Source organism: Penicillium canescens (genome assembly GCF_028828765.1).
Source record: "Penicillium canescens strain IBT 15451 chromosome Unknown utg000006l_segment0_segment0, whole genome shotgun sequence".
Taxonomy (NCBI): domain Eukaryota; kingdom Fungi; phylum Ascomycota; class Eurotiomycetes; order Eurotiales; family Aspergillaceae; genus Penicillium; species Penicillium canescens.
Window position 1 is genome coordinate 1,434,686 of NW_026703968.1, and position 18,605 is coordinate 1,453,290.

Sequence of the window (18,605 nt, forward strand, 5' to 3'; positions counted from 1 at the left end):
GTTTGCTTTTGTTTTGGAAAGATCCAATAGAATCGACTAGCTGAACTTTTGTTTCATATATTATGAATTACATATACATTTACGTTTTGGATATACTCGGGTCTTCCTTGCAACTTCACATTCATCAACGCCATAGCCTCATGCTATTAGAAAATAGGCCAATATTCCAAAGGCGGAGCCAACGGTCTATCACCAAGCATTCCCGAGCGAGGGCCCGTGAGACGCGCAGCAAGGATCGGCAAGCACGTAGATCCACGCTCAGATACTCAATGGCATTCCTCCACCTCCAACCTCCAACAATAATGAGCCAACGTCTTAAGAACAATTTGCAGCCATAAATCCATGCGCCAGAAATCCACTCTAATTCAAATGACCTTAATAGACAAACACTGGTCTCCAAAGCGCTAGTTCTGGCTATGCGAGGTAGAAAGGGATGTGGAGATATCCCTGCATGCAGCAGATCCTATGGGGAATTCTCGAGGAAGCTGCTCTTCCAACAGAAGCGATTGGGCATGTTTCAATTCCACCGTTGATTCTTGGGCGATCATAATATTGTGTCGATGTCCCAGGCACATAGACGATGATTGGTCTCCAAGCAAGACAACCCTTACGGCTTGCGATAGTCCACTTCCGTTTCTGCTATGTAGTGTGGAGACAGAGCTGTTCTATACAAAACCTTCTATTTCACCGCTATGCTACCCATCTATTCCAAAGAAGATTTGCAATAATAGACATACAGAACCCTCGCTTCACACATGTACATGCACAAGTACAAACTAGACACACTCGCCAATCCCTGTAACTTGTTTCTGGCTTCGTACTGCAGCTACATGGAGACCAGCAACCCATGATGATTAAATCGTGACATACCTGGGTCCGACGTACCCCAGCCCAGAATCGAATGCAGCCCGATTTAGGTCCTTATCTTCCTCCCTTGCCTCATCGCTTTGGATATCTGCATGTCTTCGGACCCCTCATCTACATTGCAAGCTATACCTCTATTATCATCGTATAGCTCTTCATCTTGGCAACATATACACCTCCACACCACACACACCCTATACATACAAACAAACCATCCCTACCGCAACCCAAAAACGAAAAATACCCAAGCAATCAAACAACAAAAATGGGCCTCATATCAACAGTGGCACGCTGCATGCGCAACAACAGACTCTCCAGACGCCTCTCAACACAATCAATCAAACTCCCAGACGACGACTCACACGATCTAATCAAGCCGTATTCGGAAACAGCCTCGCTGCGAGCAGACAGCATAGCGTCCACATCGACAATGGTCCATCACTCATTCCACGAACCAGTCCTGCCATCCGAATCCCCAGTAAACAGAATGCAAATCCGCACGCTATTCGATGCATCGCATACTACGCCCACGTCCACGGCTACCTCGCCGACGGATGATCGAGCTGCGGGGGCGCTTTCGAGGCCTGAATACCCGGTTTTTAAATTGGATATGTCTCAGGGTTCGTTTGAGCCGAGAAAATTGGCGGAGCCGTTGGAGACTGGGACTAGGAAGAAGATACATAATCCTAGTAGGAGGGTGGGTGAGATGGGTGGGGAGGATTGTCCGTCTGAGTCTTCGACGGATGTTGAGAAGGATGTAGATGTGGTTTCTCTGGGGAAATGTGAGAATAGCAATGTCAAAGAGAAGAAGGAAAGGAGGAGGTCGATGAAGTGTTTACTGATGAAGCATTGTGGATTGAATAGCCCGCGCTCGTCGCTTTCGTTTAAGTCTAGGAAGAGTCCTGCATCGGCTTCGCCTAAGTGGTTAGAGGCTCATTTGGGGTCAAGGGGGAAGAGGAGGAATGGGTTTTGGGATGGGAGTGCGATGGGAAGGCCTTTCTGAGGTTGTTGATACTTTGATTTCCTTTGTTGGTTTAGGGTTATGTGTATAGCCTTGTCATTTTGGTTTTGTGGATTTGGTAATGAGATGGTTCTGAACACAATAAAAGTTTCCTGCTAGGTAGTACTACACAAAAAGGAAGGGATGGTAGTTGAGAATCTTAGATTACGTCGGAGGATTGAGAGAAGACTTGACTTCACAAGTTTGACAGAATGGGGCAGACCATTAAGGGATCTACTCCTTTAGGTTCTATGCTAGAAAGTTCAATAATGAGGAAGACAGTGACATTCATGGCTGGTTTGAGACCAATAAGGGGGTAAAGATGAATATAGTAGTGAAAGGGAAGGGTTGAGGCGAACCACTGAGGTGAAGTGTGAGATACAATAGAATCCACGGATCTACAAGAGGCAGTCGGATAAAAAAGAAATGCAGCGAGTCTAATAAATTAAAACTATATATGCGAAAGACGCCAAGTCGAGACAGCAGCTCGAAAGGGTTCCAAAGCACAAAAGCAAGAAACAGAAAGCACCATGCCAAAAACAGGAGCGATAACGCAAAAACAGTCTTTCTTCTCCGAGGGGTGCCACACGACACGATTAATGATACACGGACGGCGCGATAAACAGGCATCTAACTAATCGAACAAAAGCCAAAGCCTGCTTTCCATCCCCGAGATCTATAACAGTTCACATCGTCGCTCATGCCGAAACCCAGGAGCCAAAGGCCCAGAGGGCTGGCAAAGGGACCAGCGCATCTTGCATAGTGCGAGAAAGCACAGGGAAACGCTTAGAGGATGGAGCCAAGGGCAACGCAGGGCAGGCCGAGCCCGATGAGGTCGGAGTTCTGGGCACGATGTTAGCTTTGTATCAATGTTCCCAAGTTTGATGGTACTCACGGCGCTGGAGGGGGAGTTCTGGCAACAGGCAATGTTCTGCTTGCACTTCTGGTTGATGAGGTCCTGGATGGGGACGGCAATAAGGATAGGGATCTGGAGGTCGAGCTTGGAGCACTGGTCGAAGAGACCGAGACCGTCAGCACCGGAGCCAGAGCCGATGAGGTTGCTGAGGGTGCCGCCGAGCATGCCAGAGTTGACATCGGTGGTGTCACCGGCGTAGGTGGCCTTGTTGCAGCAAGAGAGCTGGGCCTGGTCACCACACTTGGCCTGAGCCTGCTTGACAGTCATGTCATCAGGGACAGGGAAGCGGACGTTGGTGTTCCCCTTGTTGGCGACACCGTTGGCGTTGCCCTCACCACCAGCGGAGGATGGTCCGACGGGAGGAAGAGCAGCGACAGTGGCGGCGAGGGCCAAGACGGCGGAGATAGTGAACTGCATTGTGACAGTGGATTTGGATTTAAACGAGAGAAGACTCGGAGTAAAAGATTGAAGGCAAGAAAAGACTGCTTCAAGAGAAGGAAAGTTTGAAAGAAAGTGTGATTCGGATGGACAGAAAAGAAACTGAGCACGTTGAATGACCTCGTCTTTATAGATTTGGTAGGAGGGTCTGAGAGTCCCTCTCTCCCTATGTCCCAAGGCCAAATTGTTGCTTCCTTGATCAGAGTCATCTCCAGTATGGCTCCGGAATGCGACTAGAAGGGAAAGGGAGGTGACGATCGCTTCGCTGTGTAGGCCTTGTAGGCCAACGAGCGGTCCCTACTAGGCTTCTGGTATGGATCTGCCCCATCGTAGGACTTCACTTCACGCGACTACCGGATTGCCCTGGCATTCTTTGGCCCCGGCTCATTTGCTCTGTCGGCCCAGGCTCGTAGAGTGCCCACAATTCGCCCAATTTGTTGTTTGTTGATCCTTTTGCCAATGTTATTTGCGGGTATAGACCCTAGAAACAGGCATGAATCATTTCACTATCCTTTTGCGCATTCATACCACGTAATACTGGCCAAAGTAAGCTTAAGCTCAGTGGGTCACAGGGCCCTTGTACCTGAGGGTCTCATTTCCCAGCCACACAGGGGCTTTCCTCGCCCTCCTTGGTTGGCTTGGTCTCTCTCCTCGAGCACTATGGCATGCTCCGCATCATTAGCTCATGGCCAACACCTGATCCTATCCAGGACCACTAGGATTCCGCCCAAATGGTGGAGTGTGGCTCTTATCTGCAAGGGCGCCCGCTGCACCTCGGGCAGTAAGCCCGTACACAGGGAGTCGAGACACTCCCTTCATTGTTTCGGGGGCCTTCCAGCTATGAAGAATTAGACATCGTAACGGTAAACACTCTTGGCCCCATGGGCCCTTAGCCTCCGATTGGGGAATGGACTGTTTTCTCCGATAATGTCGTCGGTGGTTACAGTGAAGTAATCCCTGGCGTCTCACGGGGTTTGTTGCGGTTTGCAGTGTTTGCCTATATCTCCCTCGATAGTTCCGTACCCCTTTGCCCTATGCTGTGTACAATTCTTGCTCATTACATTAAGTCTCAACTCGATTATCAGATCAGGCACTTAGTAATTCGAATGGAATGATTCGGATTCTACAGAATCCAAGTGCACATCACAATTTTAGTACTAGACTGGCCCTTGTAGATTCTTTGACCGTCATTTCATCCTTGCAACAGCATTTCGTAGATCTTACTGCAACGTTCTGCCTTGCGTAGCTAAGTGTTTTGAATTAGACTAACAAAGAATGTTTTAAGATATCCCCCTGATTTGGTTGTCTGATTCGGTGAAGTAGATCTATAGGCAATGTAGAGATGAGGTCATACTGGCGAAGCAATTCATCGACAACTCGAATGCTCTTACGTAGAGATTACTTATCGAACTTGTAGAGTGTAAATAAACATCAATTCGGTCTAGTCTCTATTGTCTCTACCTCCGATGGTTTTATACGCAAGAATTTAGGGAGTCCGGAGGGAACGGTGCTCCAAGATAAGTCTCATCTGGGATCGCCATGTAAGAGATGAGCATATAGCACTTCTTATGGCATTAATGAGTACTGTTGTATGATATTGCAACATCTACTGTGTCAGGAATTTTTTGTTTGCTGAACAGGTACAGGGTTGTTTCATAGATTGTAGTTGGTATATGCTGTGTAACTCGACCATGGTTAACATATATTTCAGACACCAACAACCAAAGAACTTTAATTTCAAGAATACGGTCTACCCCCCGCGAACATACTCCGTCATATCGCAATGATTTATCATAAGATACCTTAATCGAATATTTACAGTTATCAGACTAGTTAGGGCTTATGTGATCGCCTCTCTACCTGATGCTCGCAGTCAGAATATCTATGATCTCAAATAGGAAGCTCAACTCCTGTTTACACCAGTTTGCATCCCGTAGATTTAGTCCGCTAGATCTTACTGGGAGAAGACCCTTGCGGGCATAATTGGCCATGCACACGTCCCTACTTTCGGACGGCCGAGATCTCATTAGTACCGGTTCCTCTAAGCCCATTACCCTTTATCAGCACATGAGTATCAAGAGCAATCATTATTTTATGTGCGCTAGTAGCTCTCACAACTGTAGCGTCTTGAGTATTGAATATAGCGAAGTTATATATGCCAAGGTATCACCTACCTTTGGTATTAATCTAGCAACCTACAGTTCCGCTTATTCAGTAGCGGGTGGCACATACAAAATGTCCAATTAAATAACGTATACGGGATAAATACCCTAGATTGTCCCACACTAAATTAAGGTATGAACCTGAAGCTAGGATACCCATGTAGGGATTCCATCCCATAAGAGTCCCGGATATTAAAGAGAAAAAACAATTGTAGCATGCCTTTGTCAAGTTGTCGCGAGACATGCTCGCCACACAATATATTCATATTAACCGCCCATCGAATACATAGCTATTGACGTGTCTATGTCTATCCACCAGTATGATACAATAATGTACTAGCTAGGATTTACTAGATGTTAGGATATTCTGTGCTGGAATAACTAGGAACATTGATAGAAGATGTTGACCTGGATCTATAAGAGTGGGGGCCGCCAATAGCGTACTTTCGCCGCTGTGGCGACCGTAGCGAGGCGGTGAAGTTGAATCTCGACTCATTTCGACAGGCAAAATGCGCGAATTCAATGCATTGCTTCATCATCATCCTCGCCTCCAATTGCATACAAAACAGGCCCCGTGCTAACCGCCATGTCAGCCCCATCAGCCCCATTAGAAGACCCCGCGTCAGCTATTCCAGAGCGCGCAGGGAGCTCCCCCCACCCACATCGCCGCAAGCTTCGACGGAAGAGAAACATGACACCAACCAAAGCAAGCAAGTGAACGAGAAACGAGATCCAAAATCCGTGACAGAACAGCCAGAAAAAGATACGCAACATTCAGAATTAAGCGAAATAGCCGAAAAGGACGATGCAGCTGCGCCGCCATTGCCTGATGAAGTCCCTCCACCACTGCCAGACGAGGCCCCACCAGCGAAGCCTGAGGATGATGGATGGGAACCCGCCTGGGATCACATCGCGCAAAAATACTATTTCTACAACCGTTTTACCGGAATTTCGCAGTGGGATAACCCCCGTGTGCCCCAGGCTTCTGTCCCTGCGGCACCAGGCACAGAAGAAACGAGTCAGGAGGAAGCACCCCGAAAGGCACCCGTACTTGGTGGATACAACCCCGCCATCCACGGTGACTACGACCCAACCGCACCATACGCGCAGCAGTATGAAGAACATGAGCCCGAGTCAACTGCCGCAGGCCAGGATGCGGCCGCCGCATACGCCGCAACTGGAGCATTTAACCGCTTCACCGGTAGATGGCAAGCGGAAGGAATCAACCCTGAGAACCACAATGACGAAAACAAGTCTCGGCGACAGATGAATGCTTTCTTTGACGTCGATGCTGCAGCGAACAGTCACGACGGCCGCAGTTTGCGGGCGGAGCGTAGCGCCAGGAAGTTGACAAAAGCAGAGCTGAAGCAGTTCAAGGAAAAACGCCGCGAAAAGAAAGAGGAGAAACGGCGTGCCTGGTTGAGGGACTAGGAGGCCCCCGACTCGTTGTTTGATTATGGTGGGGTTGTTTGTTGTACCTTCTCATTGTTGCTTGTCGCATATTGCCATTTTGGAGCTTTTTGATACCATCCCACTGGATGTGGGACTCGGGGCGTTTGAGCTTACCCTTGCTTGTGTTTTCTCTAGGCGTTTTGCCTTGCATGTGGATAGAGGCAATTTGTCTGGACTCCACGATTGAGCAATTTTCTGTACTATGTACTATGTATCAATATGATCACCTCGGATTGAGACGACCACACTTGAATCTCTACTATTCACACTTAATGTCTGAACCACGCCGCATACTCGTAGTTTATATGCCCGTTGGTCCCCACTATCAGTCACATGACCGCGATATCATTTCTTTTTTTTTGCGGCGATCACTACATTTGCGGCTGGCATAGACCACATTCAAAAGCAAGAAACTAAAAAGCAAAGGTGAGATTGAACATTCCCTATGCATTTTGAATGCAAATTTGTGGCGGGGAAAGCCCTCGAACTCTTGATGCACTTTTGTGGCTTGAATTTGTTCCGCTTGAGATCGATGCCCTTATCAAGAAAGGGATTGCATGAAGATCTTGCGGGGGAGACTATCATGCAGCCCGAAAGCCGTGAGATCGGTGAATTTTGTTCTTTTGCAAAGACTCCTACTCAACTTCTTCTTGTTGTCTTGCAATTATGACAAAGTGCCATACTGACACCCCACTAGCTACATAAAATCTGCATCTGGCATCGGAGCAGAAAACACCAAATTCAGCAACCAACTAGCTCTCATTACAGAACCTGAAAGAGGTTAGAACCCCAAGCTCATTTCCAAGAGAAGAATCAAAGTTGATCATCCAAAAAAGCGGGATATCAAAAACAACCCCACCAAAGCAAAGAAAAAGGATCCAACCACACATCATGTCTACCTCAACAACATCAAAGCCCTCAGTGCCAATCACCCTTTCAGCCGAGGCAATCGATGACCTCATCTACGACGCCCGCGCCGGCGACCTCGAAGCCCTGAACGAGGATGTAGCCAATCTAGCCAGCCAGCACAGCTGCAACGAGTCCCAGATCGTTGCCTCAGCCATCGACCTCGCAGAGCAGAGCGAGGGCGGCTCAGGGTCTTGCGTGCTGCACTTCCCTGCTGCTAATGGAAACATCGGTATGTTCATGTTCGACTCTTACCATCATCCCATCATATATATCATACCTTATATCTAAATGTCATTCTAACCCCCGCCCCCAGAAATCCTCAACGCCCTTCTCCAAAAACTCTCTGCCGCAGACGGTGCGCAGCGCACGGCACTTGTCAACCACCGTAACTACTCCGGCAACACGCCTCTGCACTGGGCTGCACTGAACACGCACTTGGAATGTGTCAAGGCTCTTGTTGGCGCTGGTGCTGATCTTACTGTTAAGAATGATGCTGGTCATGATGCTGTTTTCCTTGCTGAGCGGAAGGCTTGGGAGGCTCTTGAGAACGATGCTCAGGGTGAGGACGAAGGTGAAGGTCAGGATAAGAATGACGAGACGCAGGAGATTGAGATGACTATTGGTGAAGGTGAGGGCGAGGGCGAGGATAAGGGTGCTGGGGAGATGTCTGCGGGCAGACAGGTTGTTGAGTGGTTGCTTGCTTCGGATGTTGCTGCTAGTCTTGAGAAGGGTGCTACTGAGGGTTCTGGTGAGGGTAGTGCGTCTGCTTGAGGTTTGTCTTTTTAATATGATTGGAAATGATGGGGAAAAGTTAGCATAGATTTGAAGATATGGGTATTCTTGTGGATTATTTTTTTGTTATTGTCAATATTCATACATTTTGATTTTTTTTATCACTTTGTCATAATGTCACATTGCAAGGCTATGCATGGCTCGAAATGCTACTCTAGTATACATAAGGTTCATATGGGCTCGTATACACATCAATCGCTTCGGACTTTGCCGGCTTTGCTACCGGGACGTTGGGCTGGAACAGAGTGCGCGTTGGTTGCACTAGAGGAAGGCATTGCGGCAGCAGGATCGATCTCGCGTACTTTTGCATCAAAGCCGACCTTGAAGCGCCGGTCTCGCCAGACGACTGTCACACCGCCGTACACAGCCATGACCCAGATGGGCAGGGCCAGCACTTCACGACCGAGCCAGGCAGCAAACCATTGCATGAATGGTCGACGTGTAGTCTGGGATGACCGGTAACGTTGGGGCCGTGTGAAAGTTGGGGTACCCTCGTCCATCTCAATAGCCTTTGCGGAGTGCAGCTTGACGTACAGCGTCCAGTCAACCAGGATCCAGCAAATCATACTGAAGACGAAGAATGCAAAGAATGCAGCCCAGGTTCCCAGACTGGATGCCCACTGCACACCTTTCTGCTCAAGATGCGGTGCCAGTGCAGCTGTGATGCCCCAAGCGCCATAGATCGAGCATAGGAATGACTCGGTGCCAGGCTCGACAAGTGTAGCGAGGAGAACGGTGAACTTGCGGACACGCAGCCACCGGACTCGGCGGGCGATGTATGCCGGCACACTCATGTTCGCAACCGGCTGGACTGCCAGATCACCAAAGACCATGGCATGCTTGCCCCAACGTTCACCGAGCTCTTTCTCTTCCTGCACTTTCTTTTTCCAAAGAAGATCACCGATCAGGTGGTCTTCGCAAATGTTTTCCGAAAAAAGTCGATACCGGCATGGCGTGCCTGGGGGTTTGAAAGCGACGGACCAGTGAGATAGTCGAGATGGGACCGGCGAAACATGTTAGATTTACCCACAATGCAAGGCGCAACAAGAACGGTGTTGATAGCCGTGTACATCTTTGCATGAGCAGAGGATAGGAACAGCTCTTCCAGCCGACCACCTCCCGTCGCAATCATGGCCGCCGGCCCATCCTCCGGACGAACAGAGGGCATAACGGCAGCGGCAACGTCCGCATCCGCATCCGAGGCCTGGCGGTTAGCATCCAAAAGCGCTTGCCGCTCTTCAAGCAAATTACTCTCCCCCGTAACATCCACAGCCACAGGCAGGTGATGCACGAACTTGTATTTCTTGCCCGGCATCGCTCCAGTCCCGCACAGTCGATCCACCATCCGGCCGCAAACACCCTTCCCAACCCAGACATTACAGTCGATGATCCAGATGATGTCGCCCTTAGCCTCGCGGTATGCACGGCTCATATTCCGGATCTTGGGATTCGGGCCTAGCGTATAAGTATTGGTTCCATCCTGCTGCAACAGCGGATCCTCCTCTTCGACGAAGACACGCGCGTCGACATACGGGAAGTCGGTGATGAGCTTGCGCAACGTGGGGTAGGCGGGATCGTCTCGTGTCGATACGCAGAGACAGATGGTCAGCTTGTCGCGCGGATAGTCCTGGCGGAAGGTGGCAGCGAGGCAGTCATAGAGGTGTGGTTCGAGACCCTTGACTGGCCGGATGGCGGTGACGTGCGGTGCGTCGGCGGCGTTTGCTAGACGGGACCGGTGTGGCTGTCGCGAGAAATATCTCCATCTGGCGGGCAAGGATTCAGGTTAGTCGCATGCTCATACTGATCGCGGGTATCAGGTTTGGTCGTACATTTGGAAATATCCCAAGGCGCATACTAGTTGCACGACTGTGTACCAGATCAGAGCAATCCAGCTCGCCGCGACGGGCACAGATAGGGCGCCATCAGCGGACCGGAAGGAGAAGAGGGACGAGGATGTAGGCTTTAGCATGGGATTGAAGGCGACAACATAGGCAATGAGGACATTCTACGGAGTAGAGGAAAAGAAGTGGGAAGAAATGCAGGTGGATTTCATTTTGGCGGTGGATTGGGCTGTACCGCCCCATGAGCTGACCCGCATATAACGATATGTACTGCAGTCAACAGCAACTCATGTATATTCGATTATTGCTGTCATCCTGTACTAATTTGAACCTCTAAATGAAGGAATGCATCTTCTGAGTGGCCTTGACGGGACAATCCGTGAATCCAAGCTGTTAGCAGAGCTGTATCGGACCTTGCTTACGCCCGAGCTACTATAAATATCAAAATGCATCGTTTACTCGGATGTCCCGGAAATGAGCAATTCTATGCAATCCAATGATGCTGCTCGTACTAATTTTATGCCGAGTACTGTATAACAAGAAAAGACAGGGCAGTATTCCCCCAAAACTCCAAAAAACACATCCCGACAAAAGAACAACCAGCCCATGTATCAAGTTTTCTTCTTCTTACGAACCAAACTCGCGTTGAGCACATTCACATGAGCCACTTGCGATGGAGCTGGGAACGTGTCGCTTGATCCGCTGGGTTCTTGGCTATTGACAGCGGGAGTGCTACCTTCACCTTGGGACTTCTTGCGCTTGCGAATTAATCCGAGGTCGAGGACATTGTTGCTGCCGGCGTTGCCTTCTGCTGGCTGAGGTAAATCACTACTAGCGGTGTTGCTGCCGACGACCTTCTTCCCCCATGTAAGCTCGTCTGCGAGCGAAGCAACCTGGTCGATGTATGTTTTTGTGCTAGCGACGACTTCTTTCTCGTCATAGAAATGATCTAGAATGGAGTCCATCATCTTTTTGTAGTCTGCTTCGCTGAGGACAACGTGTCCACGCCCGGCCTCTGGCCAGTCGAAGGGGTTGATATCGTTTGATGCTTCATCTCGGGGAAGTTCAATGGAAGCTGCGGCAGGTTTGTCATCTGCTGCCGGTGCTGATGTATCCAGTGCTTCGGTCTTGCTGGGATCGGTTTGTGATTTATCCTCTTTAGTGGCCGCAGGCACCTCCGATCCATTGGGGATTTGACCAGTCTCAGTGGCACGTGTCCGGCTTTCCATCGAAGTCGAGTTCATCAGACCGGGAGGGTTGATAACTAGCCATAAGAAGCCAACCAGACGTCCAGCAGAGCACTCCTGGCGGAAAGACATCATCTCCCAGAACTGTTCCAGGGATCTGACACTCCGCCATCTTCCGTCATTAGGAGGAGCAGGCTGGCCTTCCTCCTGCTCGGGAAGCTCGCCGTCAAGATCAATTAGGAAGCGAGTCTTGGGGTCATCAGGGAAACGGGGAACCAAACATCGGGGAGGAGCCGAGGGATCGTGGTATAGCTGTTTCAACGGGTAGCTATTGAGCCACCGCGGTCGGTCCTGCGCGTCGGATTTAGACGTAGGCGGGAAAAAATTGCGCGTTTCGAAGCGATCGCAGCTTGGGACGATCAAATACGCGGTGGCAGATGCCTTGGCCGCCTCGACGGCTTGGTCCATCGTCTTTGTCTCTTGAAGGGCAGACTCAGGCTCATGCTCGCGCAGGATCGGGTCTACGGCGCGACACCACCATTTGATCAGGCCCCGATCATCCAGGACGTGCTTTCCGGCATTTTCGATACTGCCCGGGAACAGGTACTGATTCTGGGCGCGGGCGAACAGCGACACAACTAGACGCACCCCGGGCCGTTGCCGCGTTTGGGCTAGGTATGAGAGAAACGTGTTTGAAACCAGTCTCAGGACTGAGACCTTGCGCGGCAGTTTTAGTAGATACAGGAGGCCTGTCGAATCGGCTTTTGAGACAAAGATGGTGGTTAGGTGGGCCGTGTTATAGACCATCACCTCCATGCCGAAAATGATGATTTCCCCTCCATCCTTGGAGTCAATTGACACAGAGAGGAAGTGATTTTCGCAGAATGTTGGCTCGGAGGCTTGGCCTGGGGCAGCTGCGAAGAGAGCTTCGCATGGGGTCGGTGTTGAGGAGACATGTCGAACGGTGATCTCAACCCCGGTGGGGAGCACCTTAGCCAAGAGATCTGCCAGATCTGAAACCATTTCCTGTTCATCCAATGAGAATCGTTGAATTGGTGTTGAGAGGAGAAGAACTGCGGAGCCTGCAACTGAACGCCCTGGGAAGATCACGTGCCAGGGACTTTCAGTATATCTATGGAGTACTCTTGCTGTGTCAATATTGGGCTATGAAACGATGTAAGTGGCAACTATGAGCTTTAGAGATTGAGCAGGAGTACTAGGTACTTGAGTACTTTGATCTGAATGATACGGGTGTAGTGAACAAACATGGAAGTCTTTGAAGTTGCCCTGAATATGGCAAATTCGCCCAGGACCAATATATAAGGCATCTGGCTGTGACACGCTATGCCAACAAACATCCCTTTTACTCTGGACTTTCTGTTTCTATTCCCATCCACCATTCTAGCCGCAAGCCAACATATGGTTCTCCACATCTACAGCTACACCAGCCAAGACCAGTAAAGAGTAAGCAGATACCAAACAGCGAGTAGAAGTTTCAGACCAAGAGATAATGGTACATGAAAAAGGCTTCAACGGTACTAATACAAGGTGGCACAGAGTTTTGAGCAACGTGACCCTACATCCGGCGCTGATGCCTTACAAAATCTACGAAGACATCCCCGGTAAGAATACCTAACTGCTACCCTGCAGACGCGCTACTTATACATGCCAGTTCCTGAGTCCAACATCCTGGATTACTGCACCCAGGTGCAGATCCGTTACGCCTGCGGTCACTCCACCAGAGGCGAGTTTATCAAATGTCGTCGACACATGCACTCCGAGGATGAGCGCTGCCCTGGACGTCCAGGTTACGCATATCGACGGCAAAAACTATCTCCACAAGTGCCGCTCCTGCCTGCGAAGTGCATAAGGATTTGCTCTTAAGCAAGAGCTCTTCCCAGGACACTTGCAACGGGAGACGAGATGCCAGCAGACAGATATCACATTGACGGAGGAATGGAAGTTCATTCAATACGCCACAGAACTAGAATTAACTCTATGCTTTCATGTCTGACCGACGCCATAAAACCTAAATATCAAGTGTATGCCACGTGGGATGCAGTGTAAGATGATACAGCCGATTCTGATGTCATTCAAGCCCGTTTAAAAATAGGCCGTCACAGCATCCAGGTCATCGGCGTTAAGCAGGATAACCCCCTCGCGTAGTAGTGTCCTCCAGACAAGATTGCGCTTCCGGATCGGGAAGTACGGCGTGTTCCAGTACCTAGCACCAATCCCGCGCTCGTTTGCAGTAGCGATTTGAGCTCGGAGAGCCTTGAGTTGGTCCTCGGTTAGGATCGGGTCCGTGTCGACAGTGATCTTGCCGACGGCCTTGTCGAAGTCGGTCGAAGCGACTGGCGAGACGACTCCAGTAATATCGGCATATTTGGGGTCGTTTAGGTCTGCTAGCGGTGCATCAAAAAAGTAATCTCGATCTTTCACTGGTGCAACCATATCTAACGGTGTCTCTCCAGTGCCAATGATAGTGACGGCTCCTTTGGTAACAGCCTTGCCATCTTTGACGGTGGTAAGGTAGCCCTTGGCTCGTAGAGGCTCGAGAGCAGCGATGACTGCATTGAAAGTCTCGTGGCCAGAGGTCTTCACATCGATGAAGAAGTAGAGGGTTTGATCGGGAACAGTATCCCAAACGCCGCTGACAGAATGTTAGTAATGAGTAGATAAATCAAGGTCAAAAACTCACTTCTTAGTTGGCGATGTCAAAAACGGGCTCTCCGGGTTCTGGCGCTCGAGAACATCTAGGATTGGATTGATATACAAGGATTCGAGAGTTCGCTCCTCCGTCAAGGCGGATTGATCATGCCCGACCTGTTGCAATCAGCATGTAAATGCAAACTACATTGGATTGCATACATAAAGGGTGCCATTATAAAGCCAGACATCAGCTTCAGTGGATGTACAACCATGAGACAGACCTGGTAGGTGATGAGCTAAGAGCAAGCAAGACTGAGTGACCGGACACGCCTACCAGTGTAGAAAGGCTCATCGCGCCAGTAGTCGCTGTTCTTTAAGTTAGAATTTGGTCAATTGGACATTAGGCAATTCCGTACTTATGAGAATGAACAGGAATCTAAACATCCGCCCCAAGGTCAACAACATTGACCTTTCAAATCGAGACAATTGACCACCGACGTGTCAATTGAGATAGTTACTTACTGGCAGAAGATTCCTAGTTAGGTCAGTTGGATATTCATATTCGTTGCTGCCGTGGGTGTTCTTCAAGATGCTCTGCAGGCTGGAGGTGATCGCCCCAATGGCAGGGACCGGCCCCGCGACCAGAGCCACAACAATGCCGGTGAGGAACAGCATGAGGACAGAGAGCATTACTCTTTGCAAATGTTCATAAATGATACGACACGGCCGAGGTATCACAGTTGAAGGATAGTTGAGCGAGATTGAATTCTTACGGCAATCGGAACGCTGATCTCGTGCACGTGTTCCTCAACGAGGTCTTGGGTTGTACGCCACTCAACAAGTCAAAGCGACATCAATTCTACTTTGTTTTCCTTACTGAAGTGTCTAGTCAAAAATATACACGCATGGTATTCGGGCGCGACGGCTAAAACGTGTGCTAAAAAGACATGAAACCACGGGCGAGTCACGCATCTACGGATTGCATGAGGAAGCCCGAGATTATCGATGAAAGGTCATATCGTGAGAATGAATGCTATGTACGTCATGAATGTATAACCTTAGACCTCTCGCACACTCGGTGAAGAGGCACCTCCAGACTCTTGAGAGATGGAGTTACGACCCCGAAGGCTCAGATTCCCAATGCGCTGAACTAGGTTGCTCCCGACAGCATCAACTGCACCCTTTGGTGCAAGCAATGTAGGGCCTTGGGCGGCTGCCTCCTGAACGCGGAACAGGCGGATTCCGGTGCCGTTCCAGACACCAACACTGCCTGGTGTTCCACCACCAGCAGAACCAACGACCATCTCGCTGGAGAAAATGAAGCCCCAGAGCAACGATTCATACCAGCCCATGGAAAGGGCGGTCCACTCGAATGACTGCGCGCGCACGGGGGTTGGTTCCGAGATTATACCCCTGACCTCAGGTTCCTCGGCGAATGATGGGAGGTTGTGAATTAGTGTACGGGCCTCTGGGCTTGCTGTACTTTGAAGAGCTGAATCAGGGATGTGGGGTGCGATTGCGGCGATGATGGTGAGGATCGTATGCAAAGGCAGCTCGGGCAACCACGATTCGAGCTGGGAGATAGTGTCAATATCGAGAATGTTATTTCATAGGGAGGCGATATGTTTGTATGAACTTACCCAATGGACAGTCGGAGTAAAGCCACTTGCAGAAGCAGAGAACAAAGCAGAAATGCTTGTCTGACTGGTCATGCTGTTCTGCCGGGAGAAGGAAGGCTTGCCAGCAGGCTTCTTTCCTCGTGCCTTCTCGGACATCCCTCGTACTTGCTGTGATCCGTTCTCATCGATGGTGGAGGCCATTGAGGCTCTCCGTGATGTTTGAGCCGAGGGCGTTTGGGACGGAGTGTGTTCTCCTTCCCTCTCATCGTCAGAGTCATCGCCACCAATAGCAAATGGGCTGTTCTCCTCGGGAATCCGAGTCAATGGTGACCGCGCACCGGATGGAGTGTGGAGATCTTCCTCTGACTGTGAAAGTGTTGGACTGACAGACGCGTCGGAAGAACTTGAAGCTTTCCTCTTCTCGTTTTGTCGTTCAATCTCTTGTTGGCCACTTTCGAGAGTAAAAGCCCGCACAGCTTCAAAGCGCTGCTTGTACTTCAATATCGCGTAGACGAGGTATGGGTTGTCTACAAAATGTCAATAAGGCTCCAGATGGTTGGCTGAGATGGACAAGAGACTAACCAGTGAATTTATGTTCGAGCACGATGTTAATGAAATCGAGCAACGACGCAAGAAGAGTATGATTTGTCTCGTTCGCCAATAAGAAGCTGGGCGCAGACATAGACGAAAAGAGTTGAATGACCTTCGAGCAAGCGCTCGGGGAAATGTGTTCAACATAAGGAGCGATGTTGTTAAGAATGATCAGCAGGGCAGGGTAGACAGTGTCCAGATTGCCTTTGCTCGTCGTTATCAGGGTATGAATTGACTGCCGCAGTTAGTTTTTGATATTTTGCTCGTATCAACGAAAGACCTACCATGATCAAAAAGTCGGCGTATGAGCCTCGGAAATTCAACAATCGAATTGACTGCGGTAGAGTTTCTTGTGCCTCGAATTTGTTGTTGAGACTCTTTCCAAAAGTCTGTTCTGCGCTCATTGTCTGAAGGATGAAAATGCACATTCGAACCACTCCTTGCTTGGAAGGATCCATCCTATACTCCATCGCATAGAATATGCACAAAACTAGGAAGTCATGAGAGCGATTGGAATCGATAATAAAAGACCGGAATCTCTTGTTGCACTGGAGGGTCTCCCAGAAAAGGACCAGCATTTCCGGTGCCCATTTTGCCGACTTTTGACTACCAGGAAGATATGAGGCAGTGGCTTGCATCTGTATAAATGGGTTAGTTAACCAGAATTGAGAGGAATGGGTAGCTGGTGAGATAATTACAGGTTGGTTCAGAATCCTTGTCATGCCGTCCACAAGGAACTGGAAGTCTTGGGGTCTATGTAGTCGACCAAAGTAATGGCGATAATAGTTCTTCGGTGGTGCTCCACGGCCATCCTCAGGAATAGGATAAAGCAAAAGAACAAGGAGAAGTTGCACGCAATATATCACCAAAATTTGCCTGGGATCCTTCCAAACAACATGGTCGTATGGGACTCTCCACGATGCGGGGTTATACTTCATAGCCTGTTTTTGAGTGAGTATTATTCGGATCATCGAGTGAGGTCAACGTACCGTGTTCAAAAGAGAACAGAGAACAGTCAAAACAGCCTGCTTATCCTGGCAAGTTGTGATGTAGGTAATGGCCTTGACGCCTTGCACAGGTAATGTATCTAGAACAGTTAATAAGTATTGCAATCTCCTTATATATGATGGCCAAACTTACTTGATGGCAAATACATGGCCTTTCCAGTCAGCGTAAGCATGAGGCGAAGAATCTCGCACCGGTTGCTCTCCAATTGTTTGTTGGACCCCATTGCTGTGTTGCAGCCAACACCACTCTGCCAGATTGAATATGAGACCTTGCCCTTGGCACTCGGAAGCCGGGGAATGGTAAAGTCGGCAAAAAAGAGCAGGTCTACCAATGTGTCTATCAACTCCTCTGCGAGAGGCTTCGTCTCCTCATAGTCCGCCTCGCGTGGTGACGTCGGATCTTGCTCGTCTTCAGGTTGTTCGTCATCAAAGAGAACCTCTCCAGATATCTGTGCTTGCCGGGTCATTCGCTTTCGGCGCGCCCAGAAAAACTTGTCCTCCCATTCCTCCAGGTGCTCGGCCTCGTAAACATAGGGGAGGAGACGAGTGAGGACGCGGACACAGTTGAGGACATCACGCTCGGGAGCAAGATCGGGGTCGGGAAACGAGGGATGATTTCTCAAGACGTTTAATCGCGAGGTCACGGCGAGCAGTAGTGTTTCAAAGTTGGCTAAGGCATGATCGCGAGTTCGCCGTATGTCAGCCGGCGTAAAGAGGCTGAAGACGTCTTCGGTTGATTCAGGAAGCTCCCAGAACTTTTGATATAGTTAGCTCCCATGTCCCTGGAGAAGATTTCAGGTTATCTTCACATACTCTGGCCCAGTAGGGGTCGTCTGCGGGGATCTCCTGTTCCTCGGAGAGGCGGAAGATGCCCTGTTTGAAGACAAGCTTGGACTCCGAAGCCCCCATGACGCAAGACAAGAACTAATCACGCCGTCGTGAGCTTCATGCAGAGTTGAGTGCAGTAAATGTCGAGGGGGTAGCTTGCCAGGGAAGGGTGCCGGATGTATTGTCAAGTGCTGGAGATGGTTGGCGGTCCCAATCTTGCGGGCGCGGGACTTGGCCTGAACACGGGGTGATGGCTGATCTGCAGAGTGCCCACAATTTACACAGCTAGGTGCATGCTTAGAACTTGAATACTTTCAGAACTTGGTAATCTTAGAATTTGGTATGCT

General features: G+C 49.7%; 8 protein-coding genes across 8 annotated transcripts; 3 read left to right on the top strand and 5 right to left on the bottom strand.

Annotated features, from left to right (window-relative positions):
• Positions 1-2,294: 2,294 nt before the first annotated feature.
• On the bottom strand, positions 2,295-4,151 carry N7446_009501 (hydrophobin family protein). Its single transcript, XM_058518246.1, has 2 exons — positions 2,760-4,151; positions 2,295-2,707 (listed from the first exon to the last, which is right to left on the bottom strand). The coding sequence occupies exons 1-2, from the start codon at positions 3,195-3,197 to the stop codon at positions 2,651-2,653; spliced, it is 495 nt and encodes a 164-aa protein (XP_058369034.1). The 5' UTR covers positions 3,198-4,151; the 3' UTR covers positions 2,295-2,650.
• Positions 4,152-5,902: 1,751 nt separating this feature from the next.
• Positions 5,903-6,811, top strand: N7446_009502 (WW domain-containing protein; the record flags this gene model as incomplete). Its single annotated transcript, XM_058518247.1, has 1 exon — positions 5,903-6,811. The coding sequence occupies one exon, from the start codon at positions 5,903-5,905 to the stop codon at positions 6,809-6,811; it is 909 nt and encodes a 302-aa protein (XP_058369035.1).
• A 905-nt stretch (positions 6,812-7,716) lies between these two features.
• On the top strand, positions 7,717-8,559 carry N7446_009503 (ankyrin repeat domain-containing protein). Its single transcript, XM_058518248.1, has 2 exons — positions 7,717-7,970; positions 8,055-8,559. Exons 1-2 carry the CDS (start codon positions 7,724-7,726, stop codon positions 8,510-8,512), a joined length of 705 nt encoding a protein of 234 aa, XP_058369036.1. The 5' UTR covers positions 7,717-7,723; the 3' UTR covers positions 8,513-8,559.
• A 165-nt stretch (positions 8,560-8,724) lies between these two features.
• N7446_009504 (putative ceramide glucosyltransferase) lies at positions 8,725-10,502 on the bottom strand (the record flags this gene model as incomplete). Its single annotated transcript, XM_058518249.1, has 3 exons — positions 8,725-9,491; positions 9,560-10,296; positions 10,363-10,502. 3 exons carry the CDS (start codon positions 10,500-10,502, stop codon positions 8,725-8,727), a joined length of 1,644 nt encoding a protein of 547 aa, XP_058369037.1.
• A 483-nt stretch (positions 10,503-10,985) lies between these two features.
• N7446_009505 (H3 histone acetyltransferase RTT109) lies at positions 10,986-12,584 on the bottom strand (the record flags this gene model as incomplete). Its single annotated transcript, XM_058518250.1, has 1 exon — positions 10,986-12,584. One exon carries the CDS (start codon positions 12,582-12,584, stop codon positions 10,986-10,988), a length of 1,599 nt encoding a protein of 532 aa, XP_058369038.1.
• Positions 12,585-13,152: 568 nt separating this feature from the next.
• N7446_009506 (uncharacterized protein) lies at positions 13,153-13,445 on the top strand (the record flags this gene model as incomplete). Its single annotated transcript, XM_058518251.1, has 2 exons — positions 13,153-13,183; positions 13,234-13,445. 2 exons carry the CDS (start codon positions 13,153-13,155, stop codon positions 13,443-13,445), a joined length of 243 nt encoding a protein of 80 aa, XP_058369039.1.
• Positions 13,446-13,664: 219 nt separating this feature from the next.
• N7446_009507 (uncharacterized protein) lies at positions 13,665-14,888 on the bottom strand (the record flags this gene model as incomplete). Its single annotated transcript, XM_058518252.1, has 6 exons — positions 13,665-14,214; positions 14,263-14,387; positions 14,433-14,494; positions 14,548-14,579; positions 14,630-14,649; positions 14,736-14,888. The coding sequence occupies 6 exons, from the start codon at positions 14,886-14,888 to the stop codon at positions 13,665-13,667; spliced, it is 942 nt and encodes a 313-aa protein (XP_058369040.1).
• A 383-nt stretch (positions 14,889-15,271) lies between these two features.
• Positions 15,272-18,339, bottom strand: N7446_009508 (Hid1 family protein; the record flags this gene model as incomplete). Its single annotated transcript, XM_058518253.1, has 8 exons — positions 15,272-15,787; positions 15,854-16,359; positions 16,415-16,658; positions 16,708-17,061; positions 17,122-17,364; positions 17,413-17,510; positions 17,564-18,185; positions 18,244-18,339. 8 exons carry the CDS (start codon positions 18,337-18,339, stop codon positions 15,272-15,274), a joined length of 2,679 nt encoding a protein of 892 aa, XP_058369041.1.
• Between the last annotated feature and the right edge of the window lie 266 nt (positions 18,340-18,605).